Here is a 19,516-nt window from a genome sequence, read left to right as displayed (position 1 = left end):
AGATCTGCTATTTTCAAAATATTTTAATACATTTTATACCTAATACAAGACATTCTGCATTATGAGTACTTTTACTTTTGGTACTTGAAGTATATTTTGATGCCAATACTTTTGTACTTTTACTCAAGTAAGTTTTGATTACCGGACTTTTACTTGTGACGGAGTGTTTCTACATGGCAGTATTGATACTTTTACTTAAGTAAAGAAATTACCAACTAAATTTGAATGTGTATCCCAAAATCGAGGACATTCTGTGGACCTCTGGATCCAGATGTGTATCTCAGACTTCATGTGAGCAGCCTGTGATATCAGTCATCTGGTCCGGGGACCCCCAGGGGTCCTTGAGGGGGTACCAGGGGGTCCCCAACAAAATGTGTTAATATAGCAACGCAATCATTTTAACCTTTTACGCTTTGGCTATTCAAAAATAGCAGATACAAGCTCATAGCGCGGCACCGAGTTTGTAGATCTGCTATTTTAGAAATATTGTGATTTTTTTTTGTTGCAAACCTTTGAATATATATGTTACAGGGAAATTGGCATTCCAGGGAAATTGAAAGGGGAGCGCTTATTTTTACTACCCACCCAGGCAATTCTGAAGAACCAACGTTAGAGGGCAATGAAGCCACACGCATGCACATGCATGTGTGTGTGTGTGTGTGTGTGTGTGTGTGTGTGTGTGTGTGTGTGTGTGTGTGTGTGTGTGTGTGTGTGTGTGTGTGTGTGTGTGTGTGTGTGTGTGTGTGTGTGTGTGTGTGTGTGTGCATGCACACACACATGCACACGCACACACGCACACATGTGTGTCGTCGTGGATAGTAACCCATAAAAATATCTATTCTCCCCCTATCGGGTTACAACTCGGACGGCGCTGATTCGACTCAGCAGAGCATCGTCTGTCGGCGCGGGCACTCGCGCCTGGAGGCGCTCGGGCGCGTCTCCTCGGCCTCAAGCTCTGCTGAGTCGGCGCGCCTCCGTCATGGACAATAACTATTATCACGTGCGGTCCGCGTCGCATCAAAGCCCCACCTTGTGCCTCCTCCTCCTCCTCCTCGCGCCGCCTCGTATCAAAGCCCTGCCTAGCGCCTCCTCCTCCTCCTCGCGCCGCCTCGTATCAAATCCCCGCCTCCTCCTCCTCCTCCTCCTCAGAGAGAGAGAGACTAGAGATATCAGACAGACTAGAGATATCAGACAGACAGGAGGAGGCGCGAGGCGGGGCTTTGATACGAGGCGGCGCGAGGAGGAGGAGGAGGAGGCGCGAAGCGGGGCTTTGATACGAGACGGCGCCTCCTCGCGAAGCTGGGCTTTGAAACGAGGCGGCGCCTCCTCGCGAGACTCGCGTACAAAAACCCTGTCTCGAAAAGCTCCGCCTCACGCCGAAGCCCTGCACCTAAAAGCAAGCGCTCCTCTTTCAATTTCCCTGGAATGCCAATTTCCCTGTGACATATATATATATATATTTTTTAAGCGAACATTTGTAACTCAAATCTTTGCTTCTGGGGGTCCCTGGAACAAAATATTTGAGATGGGGTCCGCAGCCAAATACATATCATTTTGGGGGTCCGCGGCACGAAAAATGTTGAGAACCACTGGTCTATGACACATCTACAATATATAGTAAGGCGGGAATTTGATACCATAGTGCACTTGGTGATACAAGCGTGAAATTTGGCACAGATGTCCTTCATATGACCCTAATTGATAATCAACCTCTGGCCACGCAAAAATCCTAAGATTTCAAGATGGCCACCACCAGTTTTCAAAATGGCTGCAACTGGGCCAACATTTTGGACTATATCACTTTGCTGGGGCTGTAAATCTTTGATTTCGCCCTTATTTTAATATAGGAGAATATGTTCTGATGGTATTTCTACCAAGTATGATAAAAAATTATAATATTAGGTTCCAATATGGCGGCATATTTTCCAATATGGCTGCCGATAAATTGCATAAATGTACATTCACATGAGCTTGTAGCACATGTATTTGTATTAATTACCATACACAGATTTGGTAGCTTTTTAATGACCTAGGGCAACAGACTTTTCAATATGTTCACCAATAAATACAAAAACTTATTCTCCTTTTTCTCTTTCCGTGGAAGGACAAAACTGTATGGCATCTGCTGAACGCATGAAAGAAGCAAAGACCTGATGACTTTGATCCAATAGCTGATGCATTTTCATGAAGGGGGATCCAAGTCTTTGTGTCTGGGTAGCTCAGTCGGTAGAGCTTTCACCTTCGGATCACATGGTCATGGGTTCGATGAGGATCAGTGTATGAGTAGGTACGGTGAGTGTGGCGCTCCACCTCAGAAATACCAGGGGGTCTATAAGACCCCTGCGTTCTCAGCTGATACTGACAATAAGTCTCAGACTTACTTAATATGAACAAGTGCAACTGCTATGACAACAACGTCAGTATCTGAGCTGCGAATCATGATGTGTCAGATGCTCTCCTCTGCAGCTCTGCCTCAGATACTGACATTGTTGACATAACAGTTTCACTTGTTCAAAGACTTGGCTTGAATTAGCTGTGGATTGCCTTTGGAAGGAGGGAAGGATCTCAGATGCATCCCGTTCATGAAATTGCATCAGCTATTGAATCAAAGTCATCAGGTCTTTGCTTCTTTCATGCATTCAGGGGATGCCACACAGTTTCGTCCTTCCATGGAAAGGGAAAAAGGTCAGCATGGCAGACAACTTCTCCAAATTAGGTTCAACACCTGTTGCAATAAATGATAAACATATGCAAGTCATTGAGGAGTTCATAGTACTCATGTATGATAGAACTTCATAGAAGTAGTTCCTACAAGGAAGTGAATGCAAGTGAAGTGCATTCCAAGTAGGACATATATGGGGCCAGTCACTCTTGTGCAGTCCTGTTTGCCAAATTATGCCAGAAGCTGACACGATGTGGATGTAAAAAAGCATGTTCTGGACACTGCAAATGCTTTAAGTTTGGACTTATCTGCACACCCCTCTGTGGTTGCAGTTGCTAGTACACTGGCCTGTCACTTGCCCAGCCACCATTGTAAATGAGAATGTGTTTATAATGACTTATAACAAAACAAAAAGTAAGCACTAAGCTTTACCAAGCTAATAAATCACTTTCAAATGTTCCATAAATGGATTCTGTGTATGGTAATTAATACAAATACATGTACTACAAGCTCATGTGGATAAACCATAAGCAGATGCACATTTCTGCAATTTATTATCGGCAGCCATATTGGAAAACATGCCGCCATATTGGAACCTAATGTTATTTTTTATCGTACTTGGTAGAAATACCTCCATAACATATTCTCATATATTAAAATAAGCCCCAGCAAAGTGATATAGTCCAAAACATTGGCCCAGTTGCAGCCATTTTGAAAACTGGTGGTGGCCATCTTGAAATCTTAGGATTTTTGCGTGGCCAGAGGTTGATTATCAAGTAGGGTCATATGAAGGACATCTGTGCCAAATTTCACACTTGTATCACCAAGTGCACTATCGTGTATTGAAAACGGCATATTCCCGCCTTACTATATACCATTGTTTGTTTGTTCTATGAGAAGATTAGTCAAATGCGTCGTTCGATGTCTCTCCGAGAGAGAGGGGAGAAAAAGAGAAACAGAGAGAGATACATAGTTTTGGAGAGAACGGGAGAATCATGCAGGGCCCTTTTAATTTAGAAGCGTCGTTCACTTAATACTTCATCTACTGCGTGCGTGTGAGTGCGTGCGTGTGGGCGTGTTAGTATAAATTAAGCATTAGGTGCAAGCCCTACACTCCTTAGAGCACTGCCATCACGGTGGTGGAAGTTGTTCGGCCTCCGTAAAATGTCAAAGTTTCATGTTGATGAGACCCTCATGACCCCTTTTTTTCTCCTTCTTTTTTTTGTAATTGAGTCAGTGTTAACATTTTCTGCAGTCAGCTGTAATGGCAGACAAGGACAAAACTGCTCTTTCCAAAATATCTCTCCCCTCTCTACCTCCCGTCCTCCCCCCTTCTCTCTCTCTCTCTCTCTCTCTCTCTCTCTCTCTCTCTCTCGTTCACCATCTCTCACTCCCTCCATTTCTGTTGAGTTCTCATCATCTCTCCCTCTCTCCATTCCTCTTACTGTAAATTCTCACCATATCTCTCTCTCTCCTCTCTTCATCTCCCTCTCCTCTCTCAACCTCCCTCTCCTCTTTCCACTCCTCTGTAATTCTGCCCATCTCTCTCTCCCTATCTAATTCTCTCCACCTGAGTCATCAGGCTGAGAGTCATTGTGATGGGGGGGGGGGGGGCTGGTGGTGACAGCGCTATCTAATTAAAAGTCAAACAGTTGAGATGGGACGAAGAAAGTACAATGAGTGTTAGAGAGAGGGGGTGAATACATAGAGTGTGTGTGTGTGTGTGTGTGTGTGTGTGTGTGTGTGTGTGTGTGTGTGTGTGTGCGTGTGCGTGCGCGCGTGTTTGCGTTCGTGCTTGCATGCGTCAGCCAACAGAAAAGTTAAATTTACCGTAGTTTTAGTCATAGTCTTTTGAATAACATTCTATTTAGTATTAGTCACATTTTATTAGTCTGAAATATTTTACTTTTAGTCTAGTTTTAGTTGACAAAAACATATTTTTTGGGCAAGCCTTGATGGCGTCGTCGTACTATCACTAAAGGCATAACAAGGCCAAAAAATAATCTTAAAAAAAAGAAGAAGAGAAAAAAAAGTAGTCGACGAACATTTTTCGTCATTGTTTTAGTCACATACACACACACACCCACACCCACACTGACGCAGAGCACATCTCCCACAGGCTCACAACTCAGGTGAAGGTGTTTAAAGCGGTGCCAGCCTGCCATGGACAAATGAAATGGAGTATAGCAGCCTCTATCAGCCTTCTGTCTGGCTGACTAATGGACCAAAATGACCTTAAATCACATCCAGAATAGGTCACAGATCTGTTCCCGGGGTGGTGGCTATTGTTACTTTTTGATTGTTGTAATCCTGCAGATGACCATGTCTGGTTCCCATGGTAATAATGTAAAAAGTACACTTAATGACCTCTATCCCAGGGGAAACCCCTTACAGGTTTTCATACGAATCCAAAGTACCTTCCTGTCATTATGTGCATTAATTCCATAGCATTTTTGGTTCTCTCTCTCTCTCTCTCTCTCTCTCTCTCATTCTCATTTTTGCACTCACACACACGCACGTGTGTGTCCTTCCGCTCACCTCTCTCTCTCTAATGTGTGCTGATGTTTTTTCTCTGTGTTTTCTGTCTCTTTCTCACATTCTCTTGATCTCTCTGTCTGTCACTGTATTCTCTTTCATTCTCAGTGTCTACCATTATAACTAACATGGTGTCATTATTTGATATGCGCGGTTGTCTGTCTGTTGTGTCCGTTACGCAGCTCTTAATTACGGTTCTGTCAGCAGAATAGACTGGCTCACTTGTTCTCCTTTCTGTGTGCAGTGTTGCCCGATTCTGTGAGAGAAACAAGCAACCAGGTCTAGGAAAACCAGCCCAAAAGAAGCGACTATGGGCCACATAGCTATGGGCCACTTAACATATACATCAGCTATTTGAAAATAGCAGATCACGCGTTGTGAGCTTGTGGATCGGCTATTTTCAAATAAAATCTTGTGGGGAAATTATAATAAGCAGATCTGGCAACCCTGTCTGTGTGTTCATCAAGGTCATACTCCTTGTTCATCTCTGTTGGGTGGAAACCTCATATGTCCAAAACTGTTAAATTTCAGCATTCAAATTCTAAAATGGCAAAAGTGTGACGCTGTAGTATGAAGTAGGGCATATGAAGTAGGGCATCAATTTACGAAAAAAAACACACACAATTGTAATATGGAGATGAGAGGTTTCTGCCCAACGATTTGTTTTCATGCCTCTGCTGGCGACAGCCATGGCCAGAGGCATTATGTTTCCGGTTGTCCGTCCATCCGTCTGCCCATTCGTCCCTACCGCGTGAACTGGATGTCTCAGGAACGCCGTTAGGGAACACAAATGTCCGCTTGGATTCAAGGATGAACGGATTGTAAAGTAGGTGGTCAAGGTCACTGTGACCTCATGTCTGTCCCATTTGTTTGTGAATGACGTTAACTGGCTGGGGTACTGTTCTGTGAGGTCCAAATGGATAACCCCCCAGAAAAAGGGTGGGGGTCTGAAAAATTGGAACCCCATCCATGTCTGATAGTCAATTTTAGCACAAAAGTCCCACGGGAGCAGTTTTTTTGACGCCTCGTACCGCACTATATTTCTAGTTATGAACTGTATTTGTTTCAGTTCCCTATAACACCTCGGCCCAAGAGCTCAAAACTTTTAATCCCTGTGTTTCAATATTTTTATTAGACAAAAAAGGTAGACAATACACCACGAGCATGACAGGACATAGGCCCAACATAACAATACAATAAAGACATAGAAACCAAAGAAGAAGACAAATCATAAAATACTTATTCACACCAAATACAGTATATGATTATCATCACAATATCACAACATCACAAAAACCTTTAATCCCTATCCGGGTGGATCAGATTTGGTACCCAAAGTTTTTTTGGTTTCGAACTATGCAAAATCCGAATGTAATCCACTCAGATATGGGATCAAAAGTTTTGAACTCGAGTCTTGGGCCCTGGGGATTTGTTGTTGCTTCAGGGCAATGCATGCAGCCATGCCTGAGGTTTGAGTGAAATATTTCAAAATATATAAAACTTATGTGGTGTCACTTGTGTGTGTGTGTGTGTCGTGTTTGTGTGAGAGAGAGAGTTACTTCCACAGTGGGATCTGGTTGAGAAGATGGGAGGTGCTGCGGGCCCTCTCCTTTGTTGATAGTTAGAAACATGAGGAAAAGACCAAACTGTTTTAGCACTTGTTCAGCTTTGAGGTTGAGACAGACCATATCACCCAAAGCTCCCCATTTTCTGTTCTGTGTTGTGGTTCCTTTGTGCCTATGGGTACATACACTCAAGTGTAACATGATTTCACCCTACCATCCACAGCACATGTTTGTGGCCAAATTTAGTCCACTTGATCTGTTGAGTTCCTTCACAGCGAGGTCACACATACAGTAGTGACAGTTAAACATGCAGTGGCACGTTTCCTAATGCCGGCTTATCACCCCTCCTTTTATCACTCCTCTCATCCAGGTCAGATAAAGGCTGAGCCTGGGACTATGACAGTCATTGTTGATAGTACAGTATACCAGGGCCGGAGGGGTGCTGCCAACGCTTTTCACCGGTTTACCGCTTCTTCAGCAGCCTTTGTTTAAGTATTTCGGCACTCTTTACACGATAGTAAAGTCTTCTTTATCTTTTGCCCTGCCGTTTGGTGCCCCAGAACGTTGGTGCCCAGTGCTGCAGCACCGTAATCTCTTGTACTAAGCCTGCACTGTATATCACACTGCTACCAGTACACTGTGTGTGGGTGTGTGGGGGTGTGTGGTGTGTGTGTGTGTGTGTGTGTGTGTGTGTGTGTGTGTGTGTGTGTGTGTGTGTGTGTGTGTGTGTGTGTGTGTGTGTGTGTGTGTGTGTGTGTGTGTGTGTGTGTGTGAACTAGGGGTGTGCCGATACACTAATTTCACCATACGATACGATATTTGGCTCACAACTTCGATACGATTTCGATACGATACGCACTTTTTTTATTATGAAAAATATATGGGGGAGAAAAAAAGCAAATGCAAAGAAATAATTCTGTTTTTGCATTATTCAGATATGCGAACTTGTAGCTTTTCAGCTACAATAGCCGTTTTGAATCCAAATAGGGCAATAGTGTGACACCTGACCCGAAAAAAAAAAAACATGTTGTCACCCTTTTCACCTCGGGCTGTTTGCATGCCTGATTATTATTATTGTAAAAAAAATCTATATATTTAAACGATATATTTTTTTCTCAAAACGATACATATCGTCACGAAAACGTATCGCGATATATCGCGGGACGATATATTGGCACACCCCTAGTGTGAACCTATTTATTTCCCTTTTAAATGGTGCCCCATTTGTAAGGAACATGCAGCTGTTTGGCATTGGCAGAGAAGATTTGGCAAAACGTTCATGGTCGCAAACCACACACTATTATTTCATATTAAGTACATTTTTCTTTTCTTTGCTGTGGAAAGGACTTTCTATGTATTGTCCCACACCTTGTCAAGAGTGTTCATTCTCAACTCTCTCCACAAGTCTGCACAGATTCATAGAAAGTATTAATTGAATAGTTAATTGAATGCATTGACCCGAGCAAAACGATTTCCCCTTGTGGATAATAAAGACATCTAATCTAATCAAAATTGTTGCATGACCTTATGGTGTCATGGATATGGGGGATGATACCTTTGAGGTGTACAGGTGAATGTAAGATATAGACTAATCCTGTCCTTGAGCTATGGGTTTCAATGAAATGAGGAATGGATAGAGAAATGTATCACACTGCTGAAGGGGGCATTTAGTAGATAGGGAGCTTAAACAGCACACATTTAAGATGATTCACATGATTAAGTCACTTTGTTCAAGAATGGAACCTCGATGCCTGCGGCGTAACTTCAAAAATCCAGAGGGTAGGTCAAAGTGAGGACACGTTTGTTGTGGCGCATGTAAGTGTAGAAATCTCTACACTACACTACAAAATCTCTCTCCCCCTCTCTGTCTAGAAGAATTAGTTGAGATGTGGGGGCAAGGGGTTGTCTCGTGTAGCATTGATCAAGATTCACTGGTTTTGTCTCTTTAATGGAAGAAAAACAAAAGAGGGTTTGTATATTACATGAATGTGTTTTAAATTTTCAAAAGCATGTATTTTAGTGGAATCTTCTTGAATGGGTAGGAATGTCCTGATGTTTGAGTGCAAATGGAAGGTTATTAAAGTTAATAAAGGCTTGGTTAAAGGTCTCTGTCTCTAGGTCTCTCCCTCTATTCCTCTCTTTCTCCCTCTCTCTCCTCTGTCTCTATATCTCTCCCTCTCGCTGTATCTCTCTCCTTCTCTCTCCATCTTTATTTCTGTGTCTCATGACCCCATCTTCATTATCTCACCAACCTTTCAACAGTACTTATTTCTTCCTCTTCACCATCCTCTTTTGTATCTCTATCAAACTTGAGAATCTCTCTCCTTCTCTGTCACTTTCTATCATTTCCCTCATTTCCTCTTTCGCTTCCTGTTCTCGCGTCACCTCCCTTCAACTTTAGTGTCATTTCCCATTCCGTTAGCTGCAGAGAGAATGTGCATAATTTGTGCTCCCCCTTAAAAAGCCCCAAAATGTGTGCTGTATGGTGAGCAGCATTGTAAACAGCATTAGTCTGTAAGTCAGGACAGGGTAATGATGACCAGTCTGAGCCACAGGGACCTGCAGTCCATGTATAATGCAGGGAACCCACAGTCTGACCTCGGTGGGCTTACCACACACACACAAAACATTTGGATAAATGCCTACATAGTACTATGCTGACAAAAACACACACTATCTAGCAGTCTCTCTCTCTCGCTCTTAGACAGACTTGAACCCAGAGCCGTGACAAACACACAAGTTCAGTTCAGAATCCACAGACAGTCAAATGAGCCAGAGAATCAGTCCACGAGACAAACAATCTGATAAGGAGCAGGCAGTCAGGTAATCCAAGGTCTGCTGTGCAGTCGGGTCTAAACTGGCAGGTCAGGAAAATCAGAAACACAATAAGGCTGGAGAGATTAGTTGAACACACAAGACAACCTGGCTGGGAACAGAGGGAGAAGGATCGCTAAATTAAATACAGGGGAGTTGATGAAAGAATGAGACGAGGCGGCCGTGTCTGATTGGTAATGATCGGTCTGTGCACAGGTGAGCTAATGAGGGGATGTGGTCAGATCTGGAAGGTGTCGTGGAATTCTGGATCAATCAGCAATTGATGAGGCAATAGGAGTCGAGACAGTATTCTAGGCGGTGATGGTTATGCTTTAATGTACATGATATTGTGCGGAGAAGTACAATAACACTCAGGTCGGTGGTACGGTAGTTCTGCCAAGAGCACAGGGCTCAGACCATAGTTATACTGTAGCTGATAAGGACGAGCTGAACCATGATTATATTGAATGTTTGGTGCTATTTTATATGTTGATGAATTGAATACCTAGGACCCCAATGGAAACAAGACCGCAAGGACTTTTTTGGTGTCATCCTTTTGGACAAATTGTTTGACTGTACTCGTGCTGTTTTTAACTTTTTGTCTAATATTCAATCAATCAATCAAACCATAACAAGATGGGCTGTATTAAGAAATTAGCTGTCAGGCCTAATGGAGACATCTAGGCTCTTACAAGCTATCTAATATCATAATGTATTGTATAATTATTATAAGTGATGGTAAAATATAAAGTTAGATATAAGCAACCATAATAACAATATAGTATAATGAATATTTCTTCTCCAATTGACAGGAGGTAGGATGTAGACTTCAGCCCATTAAAACCAGGAATTTTTGATTTTTGTTATTAAAAAATAGCAGATGTACAAGCTCGCAGCGTGTCACTTCGTGTCGTCCCGAGCATCTGCTATTTTTGAACATTTTAGAAAAATTTGGAAAGTGTGTGAACTACTGATTTAGAAGGCATTCGTAGAATCAGCCTCAGGTCTTTATGGGTTAAAGGGCCATTAGCACAATAACTAACTTATAACAATCGAAGCCCACACATGTAGGCAGAGAGAGCTAGCGAACAAGAGATGGAGCGAGATCTCCACCTCTGACACTGGCGCTGAAAGACATATGCAATATACTGTATTAATTATAAGGAGGCGAGATAGTTGAAGGCTACCTAAGGTAATGCCAGCCTACCAGCTAGCGTTAGCTATTCATAATCTCCTCATCTTCGTTAACTCATTAACCGCCAGAGTAAAACATTGTCTATAGCCGACCTTGCCAGCGATTCCGAGCGTTTTCACTAACCTTTGAAAAATCATAGAATATTATTCTTCACAACGATCAACCCACCGATCGCTTTAAGTCCGTTCCATAGTTATTGGCAGTTGAATGTAGGTTGTTTTTGCCAAAAAGCAACAGAAAGCAGAGAAAGGGGCATTTCTCCAAATCCATTAGAATGGGAGTGAACGTGGCTTTTTTTTTTGCAATCACAGGGAGTCAAATGGTGACTCATAGGTTAGTAAAGAGCGCCATCTAGCGTACAACATGCACACACAACATGCGTCAAAAGACGTCATTGGCGGTGTGGGCGTTGGATTGACATACGTCAAAACACGTCATTGGCAGTCAATGTGTTGTTAGCCTAATGACAAAACTCACTGATTCCAGGGGGTGTGACCAATAGACCATATTCACACGGCGGCCATATTGCTATAAAGTAAAAATTCCAAAATGGCTGCTGTGTGAATATGGTCTATTGCATCCCAGGTGTCCTTCTGATGGATTTGGATTGGCTGACACTGTTGAAAGTGATACAAACGATATCGTTCCCCACTATCGCTGTCATTATAGTTGTGTTGTGGACTCTGACATCCACTAGAATTTTTTTTTTAAAACAACATTAAATGATGTGAACGGCCAACATGACAGGATGAAACTACTGTATGCTGTTTAATAGCATTCAAGCTTCGTTTGTAAAATGGAGAGTGGTTGAAAATTCCACAAAGGGAGAACCAATGGAAAGATGTTATCACTGATACGTGATACTATGCCTCCTTCTAAGTGAAGGATTATTCTATCAGATTGCCCTTGACCTTCATCTCCAAATGTAGTTTATTGATCTATATTACCTAAGGCTTTTTGAGTGGCTTCTACTGTAAGAGTATTATCGATCTGCATGTTGTAAGGCAGGCTACTTGAGCTCCTTTTACAGGTGCATGAAAATGTGTCATTAGATGGAGCTGACAATTTTTGCTCTTAAGTGAGAGGAGAGGAGAGCTTGAAGCATGCTTGATATCAATGTTGATCCCTCTGGAGGCATCATGGGCCTAATACAAAAATACATCTTTCATAGGTTGTACCCAATGACGAGGGAAACATGAATTTAAATGGAAAATTTGAGTTCTACATAGGTGACTATCCAAAATGCACAAGGGACAGTCACATCGCATGCAGGGCATTAGTGAATACTCTATAATATTTGACACAGGCAAATGTGTCGGCACAAATAAAATACTGCTCGCAAAATTATATTATATATTTATTTGGTTATTTTTCAATGCACAGATACAGTCAATTAGGAAAGTGCTCTGGCAAATTACCTCTTATCAGCATTCTCCTCTCATTAGCTACAACAAACATGCTATGTCCCCTTCTTGTTAATAATTGATTTTAGTGTGAAAATAAATGGGGAAACCACTTATCCTTTTGTTCCATTTGGACCAATATGTCTCGTTATTGGCTGGTTTTGGTGACGTGAGGAGGCCGAGTCTCTGCTCAGTTGCCTGGTTTCCCACCCAGCTTCAGCAGGTGAAACTGATTAAATTCCCATCGATTGAGTACCTGTTTTTCACATGTGCTGCCCCGGAGCAGGTTGCTGGCTTGATCGAGTGGACAAATAGCCTTGGTAGAGAGGGTTATTAGGCTGTGTGCGTGTGCGTGTGCGTGTGCGTGTGTGCGTGTGTGTGTGTGTGTGTGTGTGTGCGTGCGTGCGTGCGTGTGTGAGATACCTAACCATTTGTGTTTGGAGGGGAGTGGAGTGCATGTTTTGGTGTAAGGCCAAAGGAAGGGCAATTGAAGATGCTGACAGAGGAGGTGAGAGGTGAGAAGGAGTGAGGAACAGAGAGAGAGGGGAGATTCAGATTCATCTGCAGCTTACCCAGTCACATGACTCAAAAACCTCACAGGCAAGGTAGTTATGTCAGAGACAATAGATCGACATACATAGTTCAGCACAAAAGAATTGCCCTAAATAGAATAAAACATCAGTCTAAAGAGTATAATATAAAAAAAATCAATAATCTGTACGTTGAAACTATACACACTATAAGATGCCAGGTCTACAAAGACCTGGCATCTGTCTACATGACATGCTATCTAAATGACAACTGTCTGCATGTACATGTATAGCCTGATAGCAGAAGGAATGAAGGACTTACAGTAGCCCATGTGTTCTCTTAAGCGGCAAATTATAACACTGGCCTGAGGACATTACAGTGAATTCACTGGACAGAACATGGTCAGTTTGGCGAATAATTCCTTTTGCTTTCTGGGCCACCTGTTTCTCCCAAAGGAAGCACACGTCTCTTTGCTGGGCTCCAATTATCTTGAAGCACACTTTCGGAACGCCATTTAGGCTATTCTTGTCCTTCACAGATAATCCATTGAACCAGCACGTAAATGAGAAAGTTAGAACTTTCAATGATAAAAGAAATGACATCAAATGAGTCTTACGGACACAAAAAGACTTAAAGGGTAAGACCACTTTGGTAGAGGGTTGGGTTGTGTAGTTACCTTGCCATGATGTAACCCGAAAAAGGTGGGCTAGAAATCAAACATAATTGCTCCATTGATTAGAAATTGATAATTCAAAATATGCTCCTCATTGACTTACATTGTACGGTAAAACAGCTCTCAAAGTCACTCTTTTAGCACATAAATGAACCCAAACATAGCTGATTCAGGCAATATAGAGCATCACCAAACCCAGTACTGTTTGTTTTTTTTATAAAAATGTCAACTTCCTGTTGATTTTACTATTTGAAGATCTGGATCCGGATCCGTGGATCCAGTCCAGGTTTTCTACTTATTAAAAATGGCAAAATCAACAGGAAGTTGACATTTTTATTAAAAAAAACAAACAGTACTGGGTTTGGTGATGCTCTATATTGTCTGAATCAGCTTTGTTTGCGTTCGTTTATGTGCTAAAAGAGTGACTTTGAGAGCTGTTTTACCGTACAATGTAAGTCAATGAGGAGCATATTTTGAATTATCAATTTCTAATCAATGGAGCAATTATTTTTTATTTCTTGCCCACCTTTGGAGTTACATCATGGCAAGGTAACTACACAACCCAAACCTCTACCAAAGTGGTCTTACCCTTTAAGCTTCCGCATTAAAGGACTACTTCATCTCCAGATATTATACTTTTTTTAATATGAACTACTCACCCTGTGCTGCCTATAATTCATGAAGGATTTTTGTTTTTCTCACATACCCCCACGGGGAATAAAGAACTGAAGATACTTGATGAGTTGAAGTTAATAGGGGACCAAGTTTAACAACAGAAAGAATACACCAAAATATCTGTTTAGAAATGCTCACAAAACTCTCACAGTATAAGCCAAGTGTCATGTACCCAGTCATATGCTTAGTACTTTCAAAACATGCAACGCTTTCTTGCTCAAACTTTGCTATTTTATGTATTTACATATAATCTGTTTCACGGACGAACCAGGAGCGTGCCTGTGTGAGTGTGCGTGCGTTCCAACTTAGCTCGTGTCGGTGACGGAGTGAAAATGAGGACACACGTGTTGTGACGGTCTGAATGATACCTAGTTTATTGAAATATTCCGGCTGCTTGCTGTATAGTCAGAGAGAGAGAGGGAGACAAAAGATGGAAAGGTGGTTAAGAGGGAGGCAGAGAAAGGATGAAAGAAAGAGGCCTGTGGGGAGAAGCACTGAATACCTGGAAATCTGCAGCTGAAAGCTCCTTTTTGTGATCTCCTGCCAGAGTGCAGTTCAGAGCAATGCACAATACATATACAGAAGCCAGGTATTGTCGACATGTTTATCAGTGTGAGCAGCAGGCGCACCTCGTCGTCATGAGATAGACAAACCGATGAAATCACAGCAAATATGCAAACAGGAACTGCAGTTGTCTGTAGTAGTCCCAGTGGTGAACGCTTTCCTGATATCCCCTCCACTCCTGGTCTTTGTCTATTTCCCTGTTTATTTTTTTCAGTTTTTCTTGTCCTCCTATAACCTTACCACAGTGGGGGTGTGACGAATAAACAACATGAAAATCCATTGGCAAATATATCTCATCAAAACAATTCGTATTGTTGATGCCTCATTCACAGTATAAAATATGGCTTAAGTGGTTAATGTATGTGTTTTTTTTTTCTAAATCTACAAAGTAAGTAGTAACTAAAGCTGTCAAATAATTGTAGTGGAGTAAAAAGTACAATATTTGTTATTTTGTTACAATATTGAAAAATGTACATACTCAAGTAAAGCAAGTACAGTAGTTGAGTAAATGTAATTAGTTACTTTCCACCACTGCAAACAACAGCTCAAAATTTATATATTTTATGGTGAAAATTTGATAACATGAAAAATACTACTCCGGTGTGCCCTTAAACTGTCAAGACAGACGTTGGCTCCCACAATTTTCAAATGCATTCGGTCATCCGGTCAGGATAATTTCCCACTTCCATTTCGCCTGTGCAGTAGCGTAAATAGCTCATACTGGAAAACAAATTAGTTGAAGCCAACATAGATTGCTGCTTACCAGAACTTTTACCGGATGGAATCATAATGGAATGGATTACAGACTCTTATTATCTTGCCCTCTCCTCTCTTTCTCATGCCATCTCCTCTACTTTCCTCTTCCTCACAGGGCAGACACGAGAAATAACTTGAATATACAAAGTTTACTGATGCCAGGGTTGAAAGTGGTTAAAAGAGCGCAGACAGTAACCTGTTTTCATCCAGCTGTCTTTACAAAGATGAATGGTAACGATTCTAACTATTATGGAGGAAAAAAAAGGTATTTGCTCAAATAATAGCGATCAAACAATTATGTAGTAATTAGTAGTCTCTTTTGGGTGGAAACCTCATATGTCCAAAATTATTATAAAAAAGTTGCAAAAGTAGCAGATAGACTAGCTCACTAGCTTGTAGATCTGCTGCATTTGTGTGACACTGTAGTATGCTAAAAGCAACAAATTGTGACAGGCCTACTCTCCCCCTCATCCCACAGAGTGAGGACCTTCCCTAAGGAGTCACCTTTGCTGGGGAGAGACACGGTTCGTGCGCTCATGTACTACGCTCTGAAGGTCTGGAGTGACATCGCGCCGCTCAACTTCCACGAGGTGGCGGGCAACGACGCCGACATCCAGATAGACTTCACCAAGGCGGACCACAACGACGGATACCCCTTTGACGGCCCGGGGGGCACCGTGGCACATGCCTTTTTCCCCGGGGAAAGGTTCACCGCTGGGGACACCCACTTTGACGATGACGAGGCGTGGACCTTCAGGTCACCAGGTGAGGCACGTTGGTCATCGAGAGTAGTGTCTGGCTGGACTTGTACAGTATCTACCGGTTTGTGTATGCATCCGTCCATCCGTAACGTGTGTGTTGTGTTGTGTTGTGTTGTGTTGTGATATATGTATCTGTTACGGCCATTAAACTTGGCTCTAACACCAATGGCAATAACATGACAATAGGACAAAGTCAGATCACTTGCAATGAATTAATTTATTTTAAATTCAGATAATTGTTTTTTTATTTGCACATAACAAGTCGGAGTGCTAAACGTACCCGTGAATAGGAGGAGTGATGAACAAAACTGAGACCTAACTAAATTCCTAACAAAAACTAACAAAAGAAAATGATGGGCCGGCCAAACTCAAAAGTGGGGACTCGGGAGTCTGGTGAGCCAAACACTATGTGAACAAAACAAAGAAGCTAAATTAACCAGTAAAGAAAAAACGGCAAAACAATACTTACTACCAGGCCCATTATAACTGAACTGAAAAACATTATACAAACTAAGGGAACAAAAGGCTGGTGTTGTCTGCTGGGGTGCTGGAGAGAGAATGAGAACTGGAGACGGCTCCTCTTAAAATAGTTCAACTAGCCGATATACATCGACACATTGTGAGCTTGTAGATCGGCTATTTGAACTATTCAAAATGTTTTTCAAAATAGTGAAAATTGGCCAAAAGGTTTAGGGATAAGGGGTAAGGCGGTGCGCAAGATAGGGCCCTAAGGCCCTAATCACTGCATGAGGGACAGCTGAGGCAGGGAGGAGCAATCACAATGAAGCACAGGTGAGTGTCTAGTCATGGACCTAGCCTCGTTCCCAGCCTTTACTCATCTGCGAAGAGAAAAGCCTGGGTCACGATCTAATGCAGTGAGTGTCTATAGGGCCGGAACTTACGTCGTACGTATTTCCCCCGGAAACGACCAATCATCCAATCACAACACTTTTTTAATTCATGGAAAATGTAAACGGATTTGTAAAGGGTCAACGTCATTTCCTTGGACAGTCCTTCCGCCAAATTCCAGTACTTCCGTTTAGACACTCAACCGGCTAGGTCTTGCCCAGCGCGTCATGGACCAGAGCCAACAGCCAACCAGCAAGGCAGTGTAGACACTAAACCAGAGGACAAAGAAACTATTAGTGAACAAATACAGTAACAGTCCTGCTGTAGAAGGAGGTGAGTGCATAATGTGCAAGCACATAACGGTATCAAACCCCGGAAGTCTAGATGTCTGTTTTATGTAGATTTCAGGAAACGAACATGGTTATACAGATGATCTTTATTAATCACAAATCCTCCTCTCCTCTCCCATCTCCATATCTTGTTACCCTAATCAATTTCCTCTCCTATCTCGCGTTTCCTCACCTCACTTGATCCCTCCATCATCCCACACCTCCCTCTCCTCTCCATTTAATCTGGTCGGGTGGACTTGAAATTATGAGTCATGCCGCCTCACTCCCTCATCCGCTTCCCCTCTCCCTGTACCTCTGTTTCTGAAAGATGAGAGCAGAGACTGAGGGAAGGATGATGAGAAAAGGATAGTAAAGGGTGTGATGGTCATGGGGATCATTTGGCCAAAACATTCGAGACTCCCAAGGTAGGCTGAAAGACTGTGAGTGTGAGGCATGGCAGGACTAGAATCATTATAGTCTAGGAGTTATTTTTTGGCTTCACAGTCTCCCAGTCTGCTAACTAGAACAGTGGCTCTTCTCTTTTCAAAACCAAGCTATGCGTCTAGCCTTTGTTCGTGCTCCATATTCACAGATTAATATTTGATTTATTCAAATTATGAATATACAGTAGCATGCAATTGAAATAGTGGAGACGGAGAATATATTGGTTCCAAGCAGTGCTTGTTGCATTGTTGAATAATTCTGCCGTCCATTCCTTCCCATTTCATCAAGAAATTTAGCAGATTTGTATTCTGCCTGCCTATGTTGGAAGTTTGATTGTAGAGAAAGAACAAAAACAACATGTAAATATCACAGCAGCCAACACATTCAGAGACATACAGATGCTGTATAATTATGAACACATTTTGAAGAAATTAGAAACACAAATCTGTATTGATGAGGTGCTAGCAATCAAAACAGTTGAATGCCACACGCCCATCATAAACCTGCAATAACCAGCCTACATTACTTTTGGGAAAAAGTCGCCAAACACATTGTCAACACTATAGGGAATGAACAGCGACACGGACACACACCTACACAGAATATTTACAGAGATTGGAGATCAGAGGTTTAACAAATGAGTCACACTTTGAAATGCACAGAAAGTAAATAGTCAACGCCTCCGAAATTATTTTGTAAAAAGGCTAATGAAGATAAATGATAGGTCAAGTGCACAAATTTAAAACAATCACACCATCACCGTGGCTGCAAGACAAGGGGCCCATTAACAAGCCAAATAACTTAAATCATTACAAATTCACAGAAGCATACCAGCGCACCCACCGTGCAGTAAAATACAGTCATTTAATTAACCATTAATAGATAGGGCCACACAGTTACTAAGTATAAAAAATTGCATTGGTTTTTAACTCACCACTGATATTATTTCTTTAAGAGGAAGGTGCTGGGCCGTCCACACCAAGCACGATAACTAATGGTAATTATTGTGAGAATCCACACTGATAGCTGTGGTGTGGACTCTGCCATCCACTTAAAACGATATGTTTATAGTTATCGTTAAGTGGCAGGCAGCCGTATACAGTGCGCTTGATGAACTAATCTGCAATTTCATCTAGGTTCATATTTTGTGACACATTCTTGTCACAGTTCAATGCAGCAACATCAGTTTGGCTTGTCCCACTGTGGACCTCAGATGAGCTGTAAGAACCCACATTTACTGCAGGTTCAGGCTGTTACAGGCACAATCAGTTCGACTTTCACTGGTTTAGTGATCTCTGTAAACATGGTTCTCAATTACTCTCCCTGATCGACGTTCAGAATGTCCACTATATCTTGAAAAGTACTCCTTGTCGAGATGAATTTCGGCTTTGCTCTCTGCCTCAGCTGTTAATCTGACATCGATCTCAGTTGCAGAGTGCTTGTCTAAAGTTTGCCAATCACCTTTGATGGGTCAACTTGTTTTGCAATGTGGGCGATACCGTACATCATAATGTGTGCAGTATATATGAATTTCTCTGTGGTTGCTCACCCTTCTCTGTGGGCGCTTGGGCTCAGAAGCACCCATGGAAAAATGTAAGAGACATACTGTATATTAACATATCAACTTAATTACATACTCATTTCTTTATCTAAACCACCTATTAAACCATGACAGGGACTGAACATTTGTACAGCTCTGCCTACTGGACGGCAATTCATAATAAATAGTCCAAGAGGCATAACAATATTAACTCATTGAG

At 42.1% G+C, this 19,516-nt stretch overlaps 1 protein-coding gene across 1 annotated transcript in view; it reads left to right on the top strand.

Moving 5' to 3' along the window:
• Positions 1-19,516, top strand: part of LOC308078654 (matrix metalloproteinase-17-like) — a 126,333-nt gene that overhangs the window by 60,073 nt on the left and 46,744 nt on the right. Inside the window, 1 exon segment of the mRNA XM_080419917.1 lies at positions 15,852-16,138. Coding sequence (XP_080276043.1) covers positions 15,852-16,138 — 287 coding nt within the window.

Source organism: Gymnoscopelus braueri, assembly GCF_963280865.1.
Source record: "Gymnoscopelus braueri genome assembly, chromosome: 22".
Classification (NCBI taxonomy): Eukaryota; Metazoa; Chordata; class Actinopteri; order Myctophiformes; family Myctophidae; genus Gymnoscopelus; species Gymnoscopelus braueri.
This window is presented reverse-complemented; position numbering and strand designations above follow the sequence as displayed.